Source organism: Panthera onca, chromosome C1, assembly GCF_046562875.1.
Source record: "Panthera onca isolate mPanOnc1 chromosome C1, mPanOnc1 haplotype 2, whole genome shotgun sequence".
In the NCBI taxonomy this organism is placed as follows: domain Eukaryota; kingdom Metazoa; phylum Chordata; class Mammalia; order Carnivora; family Felidae; genus Panthera; species Panthera onca.
The window spans coordinates 32,260,794-32,284,824 of NC_138346.1; the positions used below are offsets into that span (position 1 = coordinate 32,260,794).

The 24,031-nt window shown below is 40.1% G+C and overlaps 1 protein-coding gene across 7 annotated transcripts; it reads right to left on the reverse strand.

The window, feature by feature from the left end:
- Positions 1-1,348: 1,348 nt before the first annotated feature.
- CTLA4 (cytotoxic T-lymphocyte associated protein 4) lies at positions 1,349-23,134 on the reverse strand. Of its 7 annotated transcripts, XM_078450981.2 has the most exons (8): positions 22,829-22,928; positions 19,040-19,103; positions 16,428-16,548; positions 7,381-7,514; positions 6,465-6,519; positions 4,407-4,754; positions 3,849-3,958; positions 1,349-2,550 (listed from the first exon to the last, which is right to left on the reverse strand). In XM_078450981.2, the coding sequence occupies exons 2-8, from the start codon at positions 19,049-19,051 to the stop codon at positions 2,446-2,448; spliced, it is 885 nt and encodes a 294-aa protein (XP_078307107.1). In that variant the 5' UTR covers positions 19,052-19,103; positions 22,829-22,928; the 3' UTR covers positions 1,349-2,445. The 7 variants fall into 7 exon arrangements, with proteins under 7 accessions (XP_078307107.1, XP_060479074.1, XP_081652478.1 ...); XM_060623091.2 differs by lacking the exon at positions 19,040-19,103 and having other exon boundaries at positions 22,829-23,134; XM_081796352.1 differs by lacking the exon at positions 6,465-6,519 and having other exon boundaries at positions 18,940-19,103; positions 22,829-22,887.
- Between the last annotated feature and the right edge of the window lie 897 nt (positions 23,135-24,031).

Sequence of the window (24,031 nt, forward strand, 5' to 3'; positions counted from 1 at the left end):
AAAAGAATCTTCTCTCTAAAGACATTTAAAGAAGTAGAAATAGTATCACTCTCTCCACTGGGGCTTCTAAATTGTGTGTTTCTCCATGGCTTCCAATCAAAGCCTAAGAGGGCAAGAAGTACAGTCTTTGACCTAGTAGGAGCTCTTTCTAGGTAATTGTGACTACATATTTTGAAAGACAAATTCATTTTTATTTTTAAAATCTTTGTGAAATTCTCATATGTGCTGTCCCATTTGTTTGTTAGCACCTGCTGAAAAAAGAGGGAGAGATAGAGCGCGCTATGGGTAGCAAGAGGGTGAGGGGGCTGCCTGCACAGTGATTGTCAAAATTTGATGAGTATAAGAAGCACTGGGGAGCTTGCTGGGAGAGCACACTCCTGGTCCTATCACCCAAAGCTTCTGATTCAATGCATCTGAGGTTAAGCACTTGAATTAACATTTTTACTAAGTGACCCAGTTGATTCAGTTACAGGTGGTCCCTGGCCACACTGACAATCATTTCACAAGACAATAACAGGATATAGAGGTCAAGAATAAGAAACCTGGAGAGGAAACCAAGCAGACTGAGGCCACACATTGGTTAACCAAGAATCACAGAGTGCTCAGTGGGTCAGGCCCCCGTCTGCCAGCTGATAGCAAAACACAGGACCACAGGTATGTTTTCCCCACATTTGTGAAATAGTCCATTTGGAAGCCACAAGAAAAAGCTCCATTTACTTTGGAAGCAGATCAAAATGGCTGCAAGGAACACAATAGACAACAGAGGAGTTGCCATGGCAACCGTAGGAGCCACGCTGAGGAAGTTGTGCGTAGGCAAGAAAGGGGAGATGGAGAACTTATGCTAAAGAGAATGCTGTGTGACTTATAAACGCTGCTGTATCTGCACTAACCCCTTTGTATCTCAAATAGTTGTAAAGAAACCAAAAGGACAGAGGAGGAGTTCCTTCCAAAAATGACTTGCAGATAATGGCTGATGGACAGCTGACTCATGAAGCATTATTTGCCTTTTTATCAATTTGTTCCCAATATTCCTAATAATGGAGACTTCACTGACAGCTGAATGGATCAATTAAAAATAAACTCAAACAGGGCATCTCAGTGGCTCAGTTTGTTGGGCGTCTGACTTCGGCTCTGGTCATGATCTCACAGTTCGTGAGTTCCAGTCCCACGTCGAGCTCTGTGCTGACAGCTCAGAGCCTGGAGCCTGCTTCAGATTCTATGTCTCCCTCTCTCTCTGCTCCTCCCATGCTCATGCTGCGCGCGCTCTCTCTCTCTCTCTCTCAAAAATAAAAACATTAAAAAAAACCTGAAACACAATATTCAAATATAAGGAAGATAAAGACAACTCTGGAAAATGACCACCACAGATTTTTATTTAATTAAAAATATTATACATGTTGTTGCATTTTCATGGAAAATAATGAGTTAAAAAACACCAACAGTGTTAGTTTTTAGAAACTTTCATCACCCCGTTCTGCCACCTGCTGCTTTTTTCTGTCCATGGCATGAACCATGTGTTAGGAATTGGGGCCCTTGTGAAACTAGAGCTTCCTTGAAGTTCATACCTACAAGACCCCTGGAGTGAGCCATTTTCTTGAGGTTGGTGTTCTATTGAGTTACATCAGATACACCAGTCTGGACTCCCTTGCAAACCTTTGAAAGGAGCTAACATAAAAGCCCAAAGCACATGTCAACACCAATTCAGCTCAACGTGTCTATAAGAATCAGTTATGACCTCATCCAGTTTCCAAGCCAGTTACCAAGTGACTTTGTATTCTACCTGGTGTATTAGTGTCCTGAGCCCCTCCATAAAACTTCCCCTGAACCCATGGTGGGAAGACACTGCCATATAGTGTTTATACTAAAACCATCAGCAAATACACAAAAGCACATGTGGCCCCCATGCACAATACTATCAAATAAAAAAAATACATATTGGTACAATACAACCTTTGGAATCACTGGCTAAAATATAGCCATGTGAGTATTTTTAAAGTCTTCATGTAATTCCACATTTAAGAAAAATAACAGCACAAAACTTTAACTTGAAAACATCACTTCAGCTATAAACTTCTCATGTGTAAATACAAAGTGTGTACAATATCATCCTCTCCCTAGCTCTCTTCCTTTGTATTCTTTGGACAGCACCACCCCCTAACCCATATCCTTCACCTACAACATAAGACTGCATCCCTATATTGCTCCCGAGTGATGCTTTTACTAAAATTGGATCTGATATGACAGAAACATCCTGGCTCTGTTTTCCTGCACCTTTGCTTCAAATTGTAGTACACTTCATCTGGATTTTGCATCCAGCTTTATATTAAAGAGAGATGAATCCCCCCCCAAAATACACAAATAAGCAACATAGCTGGATAGCAAAAAGTTAGAATTGCCTCAGCTCTTAGAAATTGGACAATGTTCTTCCTTCTTCATAACGGTGTGTCAATTGATGGGAATAAAATAAGGCTGAAATTGCTTTTCACATTCTGGCTCTGTTGGGGGCATTTTCACATAGACCCCTGTAGTAAGAGGGCTTCTTTTCTTTAGCTGCCAAATGCAAAAAAGGAAACAGTAATTATTATTGAGAAATACAGAAGCCATTTCTAGACATAATAGGACTCATCAAATACTGGGTCCCTATCCTGTTGAAAAATGAATGTTCACCACATACAGAATTATAAGCCCCAGAAGATTTTCTTGATTCAGCTATTACAACTCACTTTAGGTAAATAACTCTGTGCTATTGATGTAAAATGGCAGTCATTTTCCCTGACTGCAAGAGAGGAGTAAGAGACTTTGAGAAAGCTTTAAAAAGGACACCCAAAATGCCTATGGTGATCGACCACATCTTATCTGTGAGGGGAGGAGCTTGATAAGATAATAAACTTCAGTTACTCTGTTCAAGAGCTGTATTTCTCATATCCACTCCTCATATACTCTTTATAACTTTTTGCCCACAATAGTGCCCATTTTTTATCACCTCCGTAAATTGAGATTCTGTGTCCATGTGGCAGTTTCTAGAAAATGAGGTAAGAAGAATCTACAGCAATTGAACAGGTTGAGTAGAGGATCTTGGAATCCAGTGAGGGGTAAGGGGAGGGAGAGAAGGAGAGGGAGGGGAAGACAGGAAGCCAGGGAGAGAAAGAGAAGCAGGGAAGAGGTTTGTGTTGACAAAAGCAAGCCATAGACAGAGGTAGATGAAAGGAACCACCAAAAAGAAATCCCGATAGGAGGCCTGAATCCATATTTCCATCTCTTCCACCAACACTGCAATAAATAAAACCTTGTATTCTCATTCACTGGTCTAGAGGGGAGAGCAAGACTCTCCATTTGAGCAGACTGGATAACAGGGAGCCCTGGACAGGTATTGGGTGGACAGCTACAGCTTGGACAAGGAAGGCACAAGCAGGGTGGCACCAAGAGATGGCTTCCAGGTGAAGTGGAGTGACATGAAGGGGGAGACTAAAATCCATCCAGTGGTCTTCTATAGCAGCATTTTGTCCAACTTAATCTTACATTTCAGGGTTATGAAGTACAATTGTCTTGAAGATAAAGTGCAAAACAGCTGCCCCGTGTTGTTCAAATGGTTACTCAAACTGAAACCCTGTTCAGAAGCACACAAACATTCAATGTCAAACACACTCATCTGAAATGTTAGTCATCCTGAAACCTCAAAGGCCAATGCCAAGGGTTCTAGCGTGTTCTTTACCACTGCCCTTCCTTTACCACTGTTCTGCATTTATTGCTTCATCTCCAGAAAACCGAACTCAACAGCATCATTCGGTCAGTTGCTATCACTGGAGGCATCCCCACCAGAAGTGTTGTGTTGTCAGCATTGCACTCACCATTTTGCTCAAAGAAACAGCTGTGATAAGGAAGCTATAAAAAAACAATCCTGAACTGACTGCTGCGAGAATCCAGAGGAGGAAGTCAGAATCTGGGCAAGGTTCAGGATCTGCAACAGAAGACAAAGCACAGCTTCCTTGAGACTCTCTTTAAACTTAAGGGCCCTACTCCCCCCCCCCCCCCACCCATTAGTGAAAAAAAAGAGCTTCCAGACCTTGGTGTCCACCCCTAAGTAAGTCTGACTGCTGGGGGCCACTTCTATAGGAATGTCCTATCAAAGGCCCAAAGTCAAATTTTACAATGCTTATCACTCCAGAGTAAGTGCCCCCAACCTCCAGTAGAAAAAAACACTATCCCCAACCCATTTTAGTTTTAGTCAGAACGCTGTTTGGGTCACCACCCATTAACCAGACTCCCATGCAGTATGCCAAAGAACTCTTAAAGAGAATTTCCATAATCCTAAAAATGAACCACCTGAAGTTGAGGAACAAAACTGTTTTCATGCAAAGAAGACAGCAATGCAAAAGGTGTAAGCTTAGTGATAAGGTTTTGCTCACCGATGACATAAATCTGGGTTCCATTGCCCATGCCTGCATAGTAGGGTGGTGGGTACATGAGCTCCACCTTGCAGATGTAGAGTCCCGTGTCCATGGCCCTCAACCCTTGGATGGTGAGGTTCACTTTGTTTCCGCTGGAGATGCCAGTGCAGGTGGAATCATCTAGGAAGGCCAACTCATTCTCCACTGTGTATGTCGCAGCACAGACTTCAGTCATCTGGCTGCCAGTCTGCCTCAGCACAGTCACTCGGACTTCGGCGGCATTGCCTGAAGACCCATATTCACACACGAAGCTGGCGACACCTCGGCTGCTGGCCAGCACCACTGCAGGCTGGGCCACATGCATCCCTAACAAGGGAAAATTAGAGGGAACTCAGTGAACTCCTGCTCACCTGCGACCAGGCTCAGGCAAAATCTCTGGCTGAGGGAAGTGGATCTTTGATGGACACTCTCCAGCTTCACCTTCCAGTCCTTCCCTCCCTTCAGCCAATACTCTTCATCCCTTCCCTTCTCTCCCCATCCATCCCCTCCATCACTCAGCTGGCTTCCAGCCCATCTCCATGAAGGTGTTTCCTTACAGAACAGAGTTTCTTGAAGGCAGTTGGTTGTAGCAGGAAGAACATTGATGTGACAAACTGAAGGCCAGGCCCTACCATGAAATATACTTGATTTGGGGTGAGTCATGCCTCCCCTGTAGCCTTCATTTTCCTTCACATGTACTAAGAGAGGATTAGGTCAGATGAGAACAGAGTGCCTTCCACCTCTGATATTCTATGGTTATCACAGAACTACAGGAACTTTAATGAGCAGCAGGGGAAATTTTGGAGGTTGAGGTACAGAATTTCACCTTACCTCTCAATGCATACGTCACAAACCTCTGCCTATATTTACCTGGCCAGAGAGGCTGAGCCCCAGGTCACTGCACCGGACGTCACCTTTCCTAGCATTATTATCAGAAGGAGGGACGCTGCTAGATGAAGGAAGCCACAGAGCAGAGGGCACCGGGTCGTTTCCTCTCTAGGTTGAGGCAACCCTGCTATTAACTTCTGTGGGCTTCCCCTGACGCCACCACCACCTCTTCCGCCACTCTCTCCTCCACTTGAACACTCTCGTGCTCCTTTGTTCTTTCTCCCTCTGGCTTCTACAGGATAAAGGAAGCCAGCTCTCCATTCAAAAAGGCTTGCATCATCTAAAAAAAACTTTAGCTTCATGTCAAACTACCTTCCTGCAACTAACTCAGCCCCTCTCCAGTTGATCATACAAGTGACACTCAACACTTGGATGAACCATGCCACTAATTAATTCTGCTCAAACACTTTGATGCCTTGCATACCATTGACTGCAAAAACAAATGAAATAAGTGGCATTTATGTCCTCTATGATCTAATCCCAACCTATCACTCCAGTCTGAGTTTCCAGGACACCTCTTCCTATGTATAAATGACTCTATAGAAATCGCTCTATCACTAGTCCTTTCTCCCAAGTACCTGAACTGGACAACGTCTGTCCTTACAAGAGAGAACAACATGGTAGCAGCCCTTGCCAGAATTAATCCAGCAGCCCTGGCTGGCTAGATAACAGTCTTCTTCCCCAACCCTCATCTCAGTCTATCAGAGCATCCCCTGAATATCCTCTGAGCATCTTTTGCACTGTTATAAATCCGTCACAGTATTTAATCAAGTTCTATCCTGTATTAAAGGGTTTTTTGTGCACTAATTTGCAGCTTCCGCCTTTGGCTTATAACTCCTAGGAGCGGCCATTATAATCTGCCCATATGAGCACCCAATAATCTCTGTTGTATTGATGCTAAGCCTAAAGACCAAGTTTCCTGCCCTCCCCCCAACCCCCAGGCCAATTCCCAATTATCACCAGTAAATCTGGTCACACTCGATTTTTCAGTGGCAGAATCTCAGTAACAGGTAGAGATAAATTTTCTACAAAGTAAAGGTAATTACTTCTAAGAGTATTTAATCTTTACATGTTCAAAACATGTAGAATAAGATAATGTATATAAATATTTCTTATAATATTATTGGTAATAATTTAATTATGGAATACCCTTGAGCATCCAAGATATACCGTACAAACCACATGGTTTCTTAACTGATATGGTCTAGAGAGAGAGAAGGTTGAAATTCAGTGAGAATGCTCATCATTTTATATGTAGCAAACCTAGAATCAACCTGTAAAGAGCTTTATTTCATCTGAAAACTGGGGAATCCGCATCTGAAATCCACAGATAGGTCAGGTGGCAATTAAGTATCTTAGGTTAAACAGACTGATGGTGTTCTTTCTTCTCTTCTTCCTTTTCTTTCTTTCTTTCTCTTTGTGTGTGTGTGTGTGTGTGTGTGTGTGTGTGTGTGTGTGTGTGTGTGTGTTATGGTTTCAAACTGTTTTCATTTTTTAAATAATTAGCTAACTAGTTTATAGAATTGACTGAAGACCTTAAGACTTTGAATTAAGTAAAGAAGGCTTAAATTTTAAATAAGCCGATTCATTTATAGAAGTGAATTCGAGGATCTTAAAATCTCAAATTGGGTAGGAAAGAAACTTGATATGTTTTGCTTAAATCAATGTTTTTGAAAAAGGAAAATCTTGAGCTCACCCTGATTCCAAGCTCAAATATATTAAGGCCTGTGGAGATCTTTCCTCTTAACTCACTTAACTTTACAGTAATTTCTTCCAATCATATAGAAGTGTATGAAATTGCTTGTCTCTCAAACCAACTCAGATGTATCTATTAAGCTCCTAGTCAGTGCCTGGGACTCTGCTATGAGCTGTATCTCTGCTCATTTGCTGCTGCCAGCTGTCCCCTTTGCTGTCTTGGAATACAGAGTTATCCAAGCCAGGAGTTTGGAGTTTTACCTTTAGCTTCTGGCTTTGTTATAAATCACTGCCCTTGACTGCTGAAAGAAATGAAACCCAGGTGGGAGAAACACCTCCTCCACCTTCATGCTCCAAAAGCCTCACTCACCTTTGGAGAAGACGGGGATAAAGAGAAGAGAAAACAGAGCAGTGCAGGGCCAGGTCCTAGAAGCCAGGTCCAGCTGAGCCCCATGCCTCCGGAATCCAAAGCAAGCCATGGCTTTATGGGAGCAGTGTTCAGGTCTTCAGGAAGCAGAGTGAAACCTTTCAGGATCCTGAAGCTTTGAAATGTGTTTGAACCCACACAGAATCAAGGACTTTATATAGTTGGCTTTGATCCCAGGTATGTACTATACATGTGCACACACAAGAGGCACCTGAATAGAAAGCCTTTTTGTTTTGGTTTTACGAGAAAGGAAGTCGTGGGTTTAGCTGTTACGTCGAAAAGATAACCTCAAACACTCAAAGTAAAACTGAACAAAACAAGCCAATCCATGGATGGAAAATGCACTCAATTTGAAACTGAAGCTTCTTGCTCACTTTGAGGATAAGTGGAGACTTGGAGAATTTCCTGGAGTGCAGGAGTCTCCCTAAGTCCCAATTATGTCCAATTATCTAGGCATCTTTTACCACCCAAGTCACTTCGTTCACATCTCCAAAACTATGAAGCTGCTGGTTCTGAGCCCTTGACCCAATGACAGCAGTAGTCTGTAGACATTATTAATAAAAGCTCTGTATTCACCATCTCTGGCAAGCTTACAAATAAGAGTTTATTTCTCCAAGCTCCATTGAGCATTTTGTTGAGAGAAAATACCAAAATCACAAGAAATGAATGATTTTGCTTCTGGTTTGCAAATTAGGAAAGAATTCGGGTACTCTCGAAAGCCTTCACAAAGACAAAATAGAGTTGGAGACATTCCAGCAAACATCAGCCAAAATGATCCAAGAGATTCTTCCTTAAGAAGATGGACATTTTTTTTCTGAAGAGAATTTTTCAAGTATAAAATCCAAGAACTAAGGTTAAATATGACTGAAGTTCCTAAATGTATGAAAGCTATAAACAGTACAAGTGTTCATTCTATAAGAGAATACTAAACATTGGGGCCACCTACCGTAAAACTGATGAGTTTTCATATACTTCAATAACAAAAGAGACATTTATTGAAAACCTATGCCAGTTCCATGGTATGTGCACTTAGATTGAATGGGGACCAGACAAAACACAATTAATGCCTTAAGGGACTTCTAGGAGATTGACATGCAAACAGACAGTTACAGCATGAATAGATGTTTGCCTATTCCAGCCCTTCACGGTTTCCCATTGTCCATATAGCTCAGCACAGCAGAGGAGGCTCTATAGAATATGGACCTAATGCCTCTCTTGTGAGCCTGTCTTCCAGCATTCCCACACATGACCCCTTCTTCCGTTTGTCCTTTCTCCAAAACACCTCTTTTGGGTCTCATCAACTTTATGCGGTTCCAATGCCTATTTTCTCCCAATATCTAATCCTCCTTCTCATCGTCCAGGAGTTAACCAACATGACAGCCTCTCCTGAGGCCTTTTTCTGTACTCGCCTACCACCTTATATAAGCCTTCCAACCCAGCTGAGATGCCAACAGGCAAGAGCAACCTAATGGGCTTTTACTAGGGGCCAGATCCCAGATAGGTCACTGAAGATACAAAAGTGAAAATTGTATGTTCCTGCCCTTGAGAGGAGACACAGCAGAAGGAGTGGGAGATAGTTACACCCGTGATCATGACAGAATAGAGAAATGCTGGAATTGAAGTATCTTGCACAGCCATAGAGGAGCAGAAGCCGTTGGTTCAGCCTGTGGAAGTCAGAAAGGGCTTCTCAGAGACAGTAAAACCTGAGCTTATTATCGAGGACAAGAGCAAGGGCTGGGTATTGAAACAAAAAGAACAATATGTGCCAAGATTGAGAAGGGCATAAAGCACTCATTATGGCCAGAGGACAAGTATGGGAATCCACAGTAGGTGGAAGCTGATGCTCTTAGCACTGAGGGTGAATGCACCAAAAAGGAGCAAATTGGCATGGCTGAGTTCACATTTTAGGGAAATTCCTGCTTGCACGGGAGAAAGGATGGGGAGGATAAGTTCAAGAAGAAGTAAGATGTAACCAGGAAAACCAAGAAGGAGGCTATTGCTATACCCCAGGCAACCAGGAATTGACAAACTTCTTCTGTAAAAAGACTGACAGTAAATATATTAGGCTTTGCAAGTCATATGGTCCCTGTTGCCACTACTCAACTCCACTGTTATAGGGTGAAAATAGCCACAGAGAATACATAAATGAAAGGGCATGGCTATGTTCCAATAAAACATTATTCACAATATCAATTATACCCTAATTTAAAAAAAAAAAAAAACATTATTTACAAAAACAGGTGGAGGCTGGATTTGGCCTGCAGACCGTGGTTTGCCAATTCCTGGTGTAAAGTAAGGCAGTGACAGCAGTGGTGACAGGTTCCTAAGAGGACTATTCCAAAGGCAGTGAATGCATAGAGAACACCAAATTTATGGCTTAAGAGGTACTGTCGTACTGTGACAGTTCAAATGTTTGTCAATTTTACCTCATCCAAGTCTCAAAACAAGGCAGGGATCATAGGTTTTCTCAATTTATAAAAGGTAAAACCAAGGCACTAAGACTTGAATTTATCCAATCCCCCATTGTCAGTGGTAGAGCCAGGATCTGAAGTGGGAAATGCTATTCACCACTGCACTAAAGGTTTTAATGTCCAAGAGAACTAGATTTGAATCCTAGTATGAAGACTTGCTAGCTGTTGATCTGGGGCTCAGAGCCCAAAGTCTTCCAGAAAATAGTGACTACAACTCAAGGCTGTTGTAAGGATTAAATGAGATCATGCATATAGCATGTATAAAAGAACTACTATGGTATCTGGATATTCAAGAAAGCTCATTGAGAAAACAGAGGTACAATTTCCAGGAATAGGGAAGGAACATAAGCAGATCAGGAAATGAAGATGATGAGTTCCATTTGGGTACATTGAGTTTATCTACAGAATGCAAGGGGGAAAGACTCCAAAACGATTGCTAATATGGTCTGGAGCACAGGAGAATGATCTGAGTTAAGACATTAGTTTAGGCAACCATGAAGCCACTGATGAAAATTTCACAGGCAAGTTTTCAGGTGAACGCTCTATAAACATTTGTTAAATGAATAGATAAAGGAGTGAAAACAGTTTAATATAAGAAGACATGAAGGTTGTAATAGGAACTTTCAAAGAAGCTTACCAGGTTCCCTAATTATACTTTCATGAAACTATTTCTGCAATAGCAAGAGAATTCGATTGTTTTGAAAAACACTAGATAAAAAGAATGTTGGTGAAAAAGATATATTCTTTTCCCGTGTATCATCCCATAGATTATTTGATAATTACAAAGGGGAAAAGATAATGGATAAATCTAGCAGATACTGCTTTAACCAAGTGATCAAACTAAAGATCACCCATGATGAGACATTTTGACATCATGTGACTTCAGATATAACGCACTGAGAAGAACACGACACATCTGTAGTAGTATTGCCAAAATGGGTTAAATTGAATCTAATCGTGAGAAAACAATTAGGCAAATCCATATTGGGATCATTCTGCAAAACAACTGGCCTTCAAAATGGGCCTTTGCTTCTTCAAAAATGTCAATATCGTGAAAGATTTTAAGAAGAAAAAACCTTGAAAATTGTTCTAGATTAAAGGAGACTAAGGAGACATGATAAAATCCAATGTGTGATCCTTGATTTAAAAATAATAACTACATAGCACCTTATAGAGACACTTGGGGAAATTTGAATTTAGACTATATTTGACAATAGGATTGTATTAATGTTAAATTTGCTGAGTGTGATCATTTAACTGGGGTTTTGTAGGGAAACATTCTGTTTTTATATGATGTTTGCTTAAGCATTCAGGGATAAAGTCTCAGGATGTCAGTAAATAACCGTCAAATGGCTCAACAAAAATACGGGTGTATGTTTGTGTTAGCCCAGAGAGAAAAAGAATAAAACAACAGAGACAAAATATTAACAATTGGTGAAGCTAAGTGAAGAGTATATCTGTGTGTTCATGATACTATTCTTAAAAATTCTTTGCAAGATTGAAGTTTTTCAAAATAAAAGCCTGAACGCAAAAATTGTAGAACCACTATTACTATGGAAGGCACTATACCACAGATAAGCAGACTGAAATTTAGAGAAAGGAAGTGACTTGCCCAAGGTTGTTATTCACCCCCCCTTCCTTACATCCATTTTCCACCTGGGAGGCAGACCCACAGGGACAACTGGGTTCCCTGGCAGATTGGCTTCTGGGAGGGACCAGCGGATGGGAAGCACCTGAAGAAGATCCAAAGGAAGGAGGGCAGAGATCAGGATATTTCTTCTCTCTCCCAGATTCAGGACCTTATCTCTGGCAGTAACAGTAGCTCTGCACAGCTACAGCTTTTGTTGAGTACCGCCTGCCCCTTCTATGAGCCAATTCTCACTATTTCTTCCCCCGGTCCTTTCAGTATTGGGAGTGGACCACCTTCCAGGGTTGCTAGCATCTGTGTGCATTAACATCTTCTATTCCTGACCCTCCTAATACCTCTTAAAATAGTCCTTTTGCTGAATCTCTCATTTGAACCGCCTGTTTGCTGTAGAGTCCCTGGTTGATTTAGTCCCACAGCTGATAAGCAGCAAAAACTGGATTTAAATTCTGGTCTCATTCCCATCCAGCACTTACTTTTTCCCTATTATCTCATGTACAATAATAACATATTTATTACAGTCAATTCTGTGCAATTCTTCTATCTCACCTATATCAAATTCTATTTCCATGGCACTCACACATTCACCCTAGCATCTAACTAGGGCCTCCTTTGTACATAATAGGTGATAGAGAATTTCTGCATTTCGATTTAGGTCTCAACCCATTTTATGTTTCTGGCATCTCATTTCCAGCTCTGGGAAAAGGGCTAGTAAGTAAGGATTCAATCAGGGGACTGACAGATACTAACAAGCCCAGCACAGTGGTGAAGAGTATGACTGGAGTTCAAATCCTAACTCTACTGCATGATGTGTGATCTTAGGTACAGTTTTTGAACTTCTTTGATCCTGAGCTTCCTCATCTGTAAGATAAATATAGCTAATTATGGTAGCTATCTTATAGGGTTATTGTGATGATTCAGTGAGACTATGCCAATAAAATGTTGAAAACTCTGCCTATAGTACATGCTCAGTAAATGTTAGCTTATATGTTAAATACGGAGAAAACTATGGGTTTCAAACTTCAGCTGTTATATAAACCCTTTCATTATCATCTCTAATGGATGAGTGGTACATCAGACTTAAGCCAGGGACTGACTATTCTAATACTCACACACTTACTAAATTTCTGCTATCGGTGTTCCCATCAGTATCTGAAACCAAATAGCTTATTGTAACTCACATTAGACATAACCTAAGGATATTGTAAGCTCTCAGTTATTCAGTGGTTGAATACTCAAATGTCTGGGGGTACTACATCCTTGGATATTTTCATTTCAGGGTAGAAAGGGGAGAGTCGGTTTTGTTATTTACTTTTACCACCCCAACAACAGCAACAAAAAATGTTGGTGGTAGAGGAAATGAAAATAATTGGCTAAAATTAGGGCTCGGGGATTCACTGTGATTTCATTTCCTCACTATCTTCCTGTATCCTACTAGTTTGAGTAAACCCCAGACTGGTTTTGTAGTACTCTTAGTGGTTACTGGATTTGAAAGATCTCTCAAGATTTGCATAATTTCAAGTGATGCCTACAGTGGGTGTCTTCAGAATTCCAGATGAGATATAGTTTGGGTAGGGTAACTGCATTATTTTACTTAATTATAAAACTCCTCTGAATTTATAAAGCTCATTCTGAGATTAATTGGACTTTTCAGTTTTATTAAGCTTTTTTTTTTTCCCTAACCCTCCTCCTATTATCCTTTCCCCAACTAGCTTACCCCAAAACCAACCTTTTGTTGAAAGATGTGCACCTGGCATTGACTGCGGTACATACTGCAAAACATCCTTTGCTTGATGGTTTCAGATGTAATGGGAGGAATGAAAAGTCTAATATTTGCATAGCCTGCAGTTTCAGGACATCCCATTACGTTGAGCCTATTATCATGCCTAATTAAGGTTATATACTCTGTTTTTGTGCTAATTAGCTCATCACAGTACAACTCCTTTCAAAATTGACTTCAAAGGAAAAAGAAAATCATCTACTCAAGTGATTGCTAAAGAAGGACCTATCAATCATCTCACTTCGAAAGAGAGCTAAGAGAAAGGAAACGATATGCAAAGTGACTGGAAAGAAATTTTAGCTTCATTACCATTAAAGGGTGAAAATATGGGCTGGGCAAGAACTCACTTAAATAAATGTGGTAGATTAATTTTCAGTCCCTAGGGAGCTGTAATCTACATCATAAAGTCAGGTAAAAATGGATGCTTCTGAGCTGTGGACCTTCTGACAGCCCCTTTGTGGGGAAAATAGAATAGATTACTGCTGTCCTTTCAGTCTACATTGTCACCTTGCTGAGAGTAAAGTGAAAAGGGTTGTCAGGGAAGCTAAGTTTTATTTGCTGATCTTAATGACAAAATGAAATGCTGAAACCACTTCAGTTGAAGGCTAATCCTATCTGTCAGAGCTTCACTTACGTAGAAATGAAAACAAATATTTTTGAATGAATAAATGACAAAGTCGTTTGTAGGAAGAATCTACGTTCCAATTGCCTAAGCTCCTTACTTTATATGATTAAATCTTTTTGAATATCTTATCTCCATTTATATATAATGGTCTCTCATTATATTTCTGATTTAGCCATTATCATCTCTGATTTTCCCTCAATCTCCTTAACTTCTCACACCTAAAAATAAGATTAAATTTGGATTGGGTTTTAGTCTTAATCCTTCACCCCTGTTGCAACATAGCCAACCATGAATAATTTGGGTGAGGGACTTTATCAAAAGCCAGGAATAGACATTTTCAAAATAGGTAACCTCTTTATTTTACGGATCAGAGAACTGATGTTGAAAGTTAATTGACTTGCCCAATATCACACATTTAGGGTTTATCCCTGTGCATGTAGATCTTATTTCTTTATCATCAAGAAGAAATAAAAAGAAAAAAGAAAAAGGGAAGGGTAAATAGTCTTGTATTTGACCTATGATGCACCCCAGCTCACCCCACCTGAATGATAAACCCAGAGTACACCTGATTCCCATTTGGAACAAGTTGAGATAGCCCAGGATTATTTCCATTTTACAAAAGCAGAAATGTCACAAGTCACTAATGTTTTCTTGTCCTAGTGCAAGCTCAGAGTGTGACTGAAAATTGTCTTTAATGCTGAATAACCACCCAACCTCAAAGAGTTACAAGCTCTCTCTAAAGAGTAACATTGGAAGTACCAAACATTTGATGGAATCCATTTCTCTAACGATAGTTGTGGCCTGTATAATCTGAGCTTCAAGAACTTATTTCAGTTTCTTGGTTACAGAGGCAATCACTGTTTTCACATTTTGAGCTGTGTTATTTCTAGCCCTACTGCCATTGTAGCATTTGAATGATTTCAGGCCATGACCTCCTTCACACCTCCAGTTCATAGGAAACTTTTATGTTCACACCTTAAGCATAGAAAAGGAGTGTCTTTGCTCCTTTGCAGTGTGAGCATTAGCAGCTATGATGGTGGAGAAATGTGTATTAGATAATAAGGAGCACAGTGTATTTGCACAGCCTATTGCAGGCATTGAATCCTAGAAGAAACGTTAGTTTTGCTCTCCCATTTTACAGAGGACAAAAGAAAGACCCGGGGAGGTGAAGTGATCTACCCCAAATTACATGCATAGCCTATTGGTGGCAGAACCGAAATGAGGCCCCAAAGTCCTTAACTTAAAGTCTCTTCTCACTATGCCTTCACTATCATCCACCATCTTCCCAAGACCTCTTAAACTAACATGTCTTCTGGTTTTAATTTCCTGCAAGTTTACAACTTGAAGCCCAGCCCCAACAAACTTCCTCATAGGTTTTTGGTACCGACAAACACAAATCAGCAAGTCAGATTTTGAGTAAAAATTAAAAATTACGGTCTTACAGCAATACCAAAAACAATAGGCAAAAGATGGAAGCAACCCAAGTGACCATCAACTGACAAATGGATAAAGAAAATGTGCTACATCCACTCAATAGAATATTATACAGCCATAAAAATAAATGAAGTACTGATGCATGCCTGACTACGGATAAACCTTGAAAACATCATGCTGTGTGAAAGAAGCCAGACACAAAAGGCCACATATTGTATGGTCCATTTATATGAAATACCAAGAATAGGCAAGTCCTTAGAGACAGAAAGCAGACCATTGACTGCCAGGTATTGTGGGGAGGGGGGAATGGAAAGTGGCTATTTGATGGTACAGGATTTCTTTTGGGTGTGATGAAAACATTCTTGAATTAGATAATGGTGATGGTTGCACAACATAATGAATGTATTAAATACCACTGAATTATATACTTTTAACTGTTTAAAATGGTAATTTTATGTGTCCTTTACCACACATACATACATATACAATATGGTTATGATGACGGATTCAATTGGCATTAACCATCTTAGAAAGCATACCACTGGTCTTACGATATGTGTTGACCATACGTTTTGCTCTTCTCTGAATGTAATCTGGACAAAATCTATAGCCAAGTTGACTACACTCCAAGTGTAAAAAGAATGAACTGGTAAATGCATCATTAACTGGCTGAGGCAAGGGAGAAATGTTCTTGTTTTTCCTCATCATCTACAATTCTGACCACACATCACACTGAATCATAACCAGCAAGAATCTGAGATATGGATCATTTGGCTTTGCCTTTCCCTAGGCACAGTTTTCTAACAGGTTACTCAGTTGTGGAATAACTAAATGAGATGGAGAGAGGCCATGTAGGAAATTTTGGCTCAGTGAACTATATGATTCAAGCATGTTTTAGGAGAATATAATTTGAGAGCAGCTGGTTGCATTTAGCAGCTTTCCTTAGCAGGCCCCATACCATGGATTATGCTCTAAGAGGAAAATCTCTGTCCCAGAGCTTCATCCATGAGCAGGAAACTGAATAATTGCACTTACATGAGCACATCAGAGCCTGCTGAAGGCAGTAAGAGTAATGCACTGAAATGAAAACCCAGGGTCTGCAGTCTTTGTCTGGCACATACATAGAGCCCAGCTTCCATGCCCATCTAAGAGAATCCTGTTACAGAAATGACACTGACTTTAAAATCCTGAGGAATCCATTGCTTATCGTTTTTGTCATTTCTCAACATTATTTGAGTTCATTCTGATCACATACAGTTCTTACCCTACATGCAAACTTTGCAGTTCTGGTCATTTGTGTTATCTGGTTAAAAAATACTGACAAGTAGAATATACCACAAACATTTGTTTCCTGTCCTCCCAAAACATAAGCAGGTCAAGAAACATCAGTCAACTGTATCCCCTGCATTTTACCTTTTGGATATGATAGACAATGTGTACTGAAGAACATATGAGGTTGTTAGAAATTTTTAATGCATGATGATACAAGAAAGTTAAAGGAAGTTATGATTTTTCAAAATTAAATCTTTGCTACTGGAATTTATTATCCTGATTTATAAGACAAATTCAGGAACCAAGTTTGTGGTGATAAATATATCGAGCAAATGCAATTTTTTTTCTTATCACTTGGAACCACTGTTTGTATTTGAGAAAACAAATTACTTGCAAATCCTCTGACTCTGTCTAGATATGCAGGCCTTCTTTTAATTAGCATCATAAACTGTCTATGTAAGTCAATGGCCTTTGTAAATCTGAATATATTCAAGGACTTCAATATCTCCTATATCAAAAAAATAAACTGGAAGGGAAATCCACAAGATTTTTTAATTTAAGAGAATGGAAGTAAAGAGGAAAATGAGAAGAAAGAATAAGAGAAATGAGAAGCAAATGGAGCAGAGAAAAAAAAGACAAAGCAGAAACTTTAAATGAAGGATAATTTGCATATATTCAAAGAAATATCAATTCCGACCCATCTGACAGAATTAATCAACCATAAGAGAACATTGGTTTTGATTGTGGGTGGAACTTTCATAAAATCCCAAAAACCTCTTGAAATCACAAAGCCCCTAAAAAGATGCTCTGCTAGATGTTTTTATACAAAGAATGTGCAGATAATGTCATTCTAGTACTAAATTTAGCAAATAAAATGATTGTGATTGATAAGACTCATAGAACCAGTTTTAAAAGTCTTTAACTCAAATTACTGCAGCATAAATGTTTTTTTTTTTTTTAAGTCACCAACTTAAAAGTCAGGAAACTCTTACTTAGATTTAGCCACATTTCTATGACACCGGTTAGACAATAATTTTTTATAGACTTCTAGCAGTTTGGGATGTCACCTAGATTGACTGCCTCAAGCCCTGTTGTTCTGGTACCCGGATTTCAATTTGAAGCTTTAAAGATTGAAAACTAATGAGTAAAATCTACAAATTGTTTTCTATAAGATATTTTCAATAAATTCTGAGACAATTGACCTTTACCACTGTGTTTTCCAGCAAACATTTAGCCCAGCTAAAACATATCAGGGGAAGATAAGATTTTCTCACACTCTCTAACTCTGATTTATTGTTTCAGGGTTGGTTGTAGCAAATAAGGTGTAAAATGCATAAAATGGTGACATGGGATTTAAGAGTTTTGAATTATAGATGTGGTTCTAATGCTACCTAAATGGAAATCAGTTTAATTATATAATCTCGCTAGTTTAATTTTCTCATCTGTGAAAATGAGGAGGCTCAATTAGAAAGAAACTCTAACTTTCAGCCCTAAATAATTTTTAATTAAAAGCATATTTTCCCTTCATGATATGTAAATGGAAAAAACAGGTTAGAAAACTGTATTTAGAATATGATTCATTTTGTAAAAATAAAGTGAAAATACATGCAGAATTATATACAGCAACATGCTACCAGTGATTATAGAATTTTTATTCTCTTATCTTACCTCTATTTTCCATCTTTCTGAATGTATATGTATTATTTGTGACTAGAAAAATAAGATATTACAAGCCATATAAATTAAAGTCTTTATTGTTTATAGAACACTAAGTATATACCCGTTCATCAGAACTTGAACATTCCTATTTTGGGGGAAAAAAAATGAAAGAAGATTCATGCAGAGATTTGAAATATAAGATGAGTTTATACAAGAACTCTGGTTTCTGAAATATCAACCAAAGAAGGAATTTCACCAGCACAACGTATTGTAGCATCAACTTCTCTACTTTTGTGACCGCATTGGCATCACAATACTCTGAAAGCACTTCTTGTGTTAATTTTCCTAGAACATGGTGAAAAACATCGTATACGTTCAGAAACACACTCCTTTTCCCAAATATAAGTAATGTGTTGGATATGGTTAATTGGACACGCAAATAAATGGATTATGTGACCAGTATAGGAGAAAGACATTAGTGCGGTAAATTTTAGAAGAGGAAGTAGTCTAAGTTATCCAGGCCCTAATATACTGAGATCTTGAATATGGGAATCAGAACTTTAAGGTCCATCTCTTGCCCTCTGATTGTTTGTGAAAAAGAGAAAGTGATCCTCACAGGCAGATGGTTAGGCCTGGCTTCGTATCATCTGCAGACTTTGCATTCTCTAAGTGTATGTCCTTGGTTTCCAACTTGACAGAAATCATTCAAGACATACCATGCAGGTCATTCAAACAGATCACTCTCAGTTGAACATGGACTTCAGGTGTCGTGGGGAAAATCTGTCAGAATCAGATATTCAGTAATATAAATTAGACACGATACTTAGCATACAAAGACAGAAAATTCAAGAACTAACCCTAAGCATTTTTAAAATTATCTGGCCAATTCCTCTATGTCAGAATTCCTACTTAAAAGTATCTTTTGATGTGCTATGGGAGTCCAGTTGAAGGCTCCTAACCATGCCAGCCTCTTCCCTGGCAGAAGGAAGCAAGAGAAAGAGAAGTTCTTCTTGGGGCCCTACATTCAAGGCGATGCTCCACTATTTCACAAAGAGAATTCCAAGGAAATGTAAGGCTGACTGGCTTCCCACAACTCATTATAGTTAAAAAGCAAAACAAAACAAAAACTTTCAGTCATAAAAGGTTCAATCGCTTTATCTAAAATTGCAAATTCAAATGACTGCAGCCCTTCAAATATGTCGTCTTGGAAGGTTATATTTTTCCAGTGATACTGTCATTGTTCAGAAAATCCCTGGGATGCCACTTTTGGAATTATTCTCATTTTTATGGAGGGGGAAAAAATGCAGTGTCTTATTACTGTATGGTCATATCTTGGTGTTTTAACCACCAACATCCCTCAGATAATGAGGAAATTGTTGTCGGTGGGAAGGAATATCAAATTATTATTCATATAAATAAGTGTTACCTTTGAAGATGTTAGAAGGATTGTGCTATATACAGGCCTTCAAATACCAAGAACATTTTCAGTAATGGTGGCAGCACTAGAACAGGGATGAACATCTTAGATTCGAGTGGGAGTCATGACCCTACTCCATGGCCACACAAAGCAAGTGTAACATGGGGAGGAAGGCTGATTCTCTCATTAGCCATCACTACTGCAGAACTGCAGCTGATGGGGCGCCTGGGTGGCTCAGTCAGTTAAGCGTCCGACTTCGGCTCAGGTCATGATCTCGCAGTCCGTGAGTTCGAGCCCCGCATCGGGCTCTGTGCTGACCGCTCGGAGCCTGGTGCCTGTTTCAGATTCTGTGTCTCCCTCTCTCTGACCCTCCCCCGTTCATGCTCTGTCTCTCTCTGTCTCAAAAATAAATAAGCGCTAAAAAAAAAAAAAATTAAAAAAAAAAAAAAAAACTGCTGCTGAACTTCAGGCCCCTGGGGGACTAGATGGTGAGTTATGCCAAACCTTCGCACCAAACCTTCGCAGGGCACAACTTAAGTAACAGCACTGGAGCCCACAGAAAAGAGATTGTACACAGTGAGTAGAGCACAAAAAGTAGGACTCCAGGCAGATAGTAGCCTGATACTTCTTTATTCAGAAAGCCTGTCCACATACTGATGAGCCCCAGGCCCCAAGATACAAAGATGGAGATCAGGTCAGGGTTTCTGGCCCCAGGGGAAGGGCAAGACAGAGCAAGACACTCAAAAGTCTCAAAGCAGAAACTCAGTCCTCTGAGATGCAGACAAAGGGACTTAGAGGAAATCTAAGCCTTACCTGAGTATGGCAGGAGCCCAGTGGCCATTTTCCAAAGTGACAGTCCCATGGTCAGAACTTCATTGGATCTAAGTCTTGGATAGTGACTAATGCAAGCCTCATTCAGTGAAGGACTGAGAATTTTAAAACCCTTAAAACTTCAGTTAGGAAAAACAGGGCCTGCAGGTGAGGCAAGACATTTGGGGACACAGATGAAGAAAACTGATCAATACAGAGATATGAGACATAAATAGGGCTGATTGGATACCCAAGATCACTTTCTGAAGAGGCTATCACTCATAAATTCTGAAACATTATTTTAGAATATCTATCACTTTATTGGCAAACCTAACAAGAAAACTTCCATGCTTCCTTTTCTTCTGGGTTTAGTGTCCTTAGAAGAGTGCTATTGTGCTCCATGGATTGATGGGATTTTCTAGTCACTACTTGTTTTAAATTAAACTATCCAAGTTTAGTTGGGTTGAAACCAGACCGTGGTTTTCAAAGAGCAGACGAATTGAGACCAGACTATATTCTAAACTCCCCCACATTCTGGTTTCATTATGTTCTTGAAACCCAGACCAATTTTATGAAAAGAATTGACAAAAGTGGGCTTGATTCTTAGCAAACCTGACCCAGTTAGAACCTGATGTTGGACTAAAATCGGCTTTAATTTGGGGGTGCAGTGCTAACCGTAGAAGTGAAACTGAATATGTGCAAATGCGTAAGAACTGAAGAGGAGGAAAAAATTATTAAGTGATAAATTTATTAACCCAAATCTCCTAGCAATCAGTGGACAATAACTGGTAAGAAAATATTTCCAGATCTAAAAGCCCAGCAATTACCCTAAGATCATAATTCTAAAATAACTTTTCTGATTAAGTTCAAACTTTCCAAGAACATTCACCTTTTATCCGAAACCAAACCATGAGAAATTTCAAACTAAAAGTCATTGTAAACTGCTTGCATGAGAATTGTATTTTCATGATGGAACTATTGAGTAATCATTGTCATTTACTAACTATACAATATTAAGGCAAGAGACAAAAAGTCACTGGGGCCAGAAAAGAGAGAAGGAGAGAAAAGGAAAGAGAAGAGAGAAGGGGTATGGGGATTAAGGAATGAAACAACGAAAGAAGAAAGGGAGGAAGGAAGGAGGGAAGCCAGAGTGGACAAGGGTTGTTAAGACCATGGTTTCTCAGAGAAAGTCAGTTCTGACCAAACCCCTTGGAAGCAGAATACTGTTAATCTTAGTCCAACTGCTTCTCAGAAATATCATTTTTCTTGGTGCAGCATCTGCCATCTGGCGCAATCCTCAGGAGCTCTATCTCCAGGGAATCACAAAGTAGTTGAGCTAATATTGATACTCAGCTCCTGCTGTTATTATCTCTGTAAGCCAAAGTTTCTCAACTTCAGAACTATTGACATTTTTTACCAAAATGGGATTAAGCATGCAAAGGTCTTATTAGGAGAAGTATCTATGAAAGAAAATGGGGAGGGAGATGGGGAAAGCTGGAAGAACCATCAGATATTTATGCAAAGCTGGCCCCTAAGGGAAGGAGAGTGGGAGGGAAGGTTGGGTGGAAGCATGCTAGACCCCTATACAGTCTAGGAGAGGTTTGGCAAGAGTGTCAGTGGTCCTTGAGCCAAGGTGAACCATCTGGAACAGGCTTGCTTTAGAATTTTTGCCACTCAGAGTTATTGGCTAGGAGCAGCCCATGGGAGGCAATGCCTCAGTATAAACAGGGCTATGGATGTCAGAGTGCCCCAGCTTGGGTCTTTGGTCCATAACCCTCCTTACAGTAGGGGATTTGTGAGGTTTATTTTCATAATCCACCCCTTGTGCCACATGGATCCACTTTTCCACTTAGGTTCAGGCAGCTTCTCTTCCACTTTTCCTATGAGCCTTTCTTCCTGAGGGAAAACTCAAAAGAGGGAAGTTAGTGGATGAACAACAACCCTCATCATTGCAATTGACCTCAAGCCCATAACGAGTCTTCCTCCTCTCCCTCCCCCAGTCTTCATTCTAAATTCCTTCCCCACATTCTTAGCTATCACTTCAGTAGACCTGGGTGAGTTACCTCCTGATGTGACCCAAACCTTCATTTCTGATTATCTGACCCCTTGAAAATCATATCCTTCACAGTTCTGGGTAGCTACACATGTTTGTTCATAGTTAAAATAGGTCAAGAGTACCAGGAAACATCCAAGTAGATCATCTGTGTGCCACATGTAATCCTCCCTGTCCCATTGTGTAGAAGCAGCCTTATCTCCTCCTGTGATCATTGTCAATTACCTCTACCAGTGTGGTGAAACTGCTTTTTGCCTGCTGATCCAGGGACAGAGGACTCCGAGGCATCCTCATGGCAGCCATAATCTGTAGTTCTTGGGGAGTCTTTCTGTGTCTTCTAGCAAGAAAGTGTTCCTCATCAGTAGCAGAGACCGAAAGCACAAAATCTTCTAATGGGTCAATGGGAGTGGTGGTAAATGGGCTCACTTCCTCTTCCACCCCTTCATTCTTTGACTCATGTTCCCTTTCTACTGGGTACACAGCACAAAATAGGAGTCTCTGATTTAGTAAATGCATTGCATACTAAAGGAAGTCACTCCATCCTCCCAGAGTGTTTTTTCCAAGCTGGCACTTCTGTTGCTTTCAAAGGACATTACCGCAGTCTATGAGGCTGACAGCGTCTGGGTACAATATGTGATACAACCAATGGACCTGAGTACATTCCAACACCTCCTTCGATGTGAAGTGGATCCCCTGGTCACATGATATTCAGAATGAATACTCTGCATGTAGATCAGGCATGCTAGAAGTCCCTGGATAGTAGTGTTGATAGGAAGCTTTACAGGCAGATAAAGCAAGTCTTCCTAAGAACAGGCATCTGTTCCTGTGAGAATGAACCACTGGCCTGTCTGGGATGGAACAGTTTCAATGTGGTCAACTTGCCCCCAAGTAGCCAGTTGGTCTTCTAAAGGAATAGTGCCATATGGGAGGCATGGTGTTGCTAATAATTTGGACATTCATAGATAGCATTAGCTGTCTGCACTGGTAAGAAGTCCATACTACTGGATGAATATGTTGCCTCCATTTCTTCCACCAATGATGAAGGCTGGCTAATGTCAACTGCCCAAATAATTGTATCCTCTTAGTTGTTCAGTGCCTCTTCTTCCATGGTGAATGCTTTCTGATGGGCATTAATGTATGAAACAAAAGTTTTGTGCTTTGTGCCCGCTTCCAAATGTTTAGCCTCAAGACTCTACCCCAGACTTCCTTTTCTCCAATCTCCCAATCCTTTTTTTCTAAGTCCTTTATCAGATGTCCAGGCCATCGGCCACCTCCCAGGATCCATATTCTCACTTTAGGCCACTTTACTTTCCACAAGATGAAGGAAAGCTCACAAATCGGTCCACTGGAAAGATTCTTTCCCCCCACTGTCTTCCAGGGCCATACTAAATGAAGCTATAAAGCAGCCACTGTCAACATTCAGCTTGT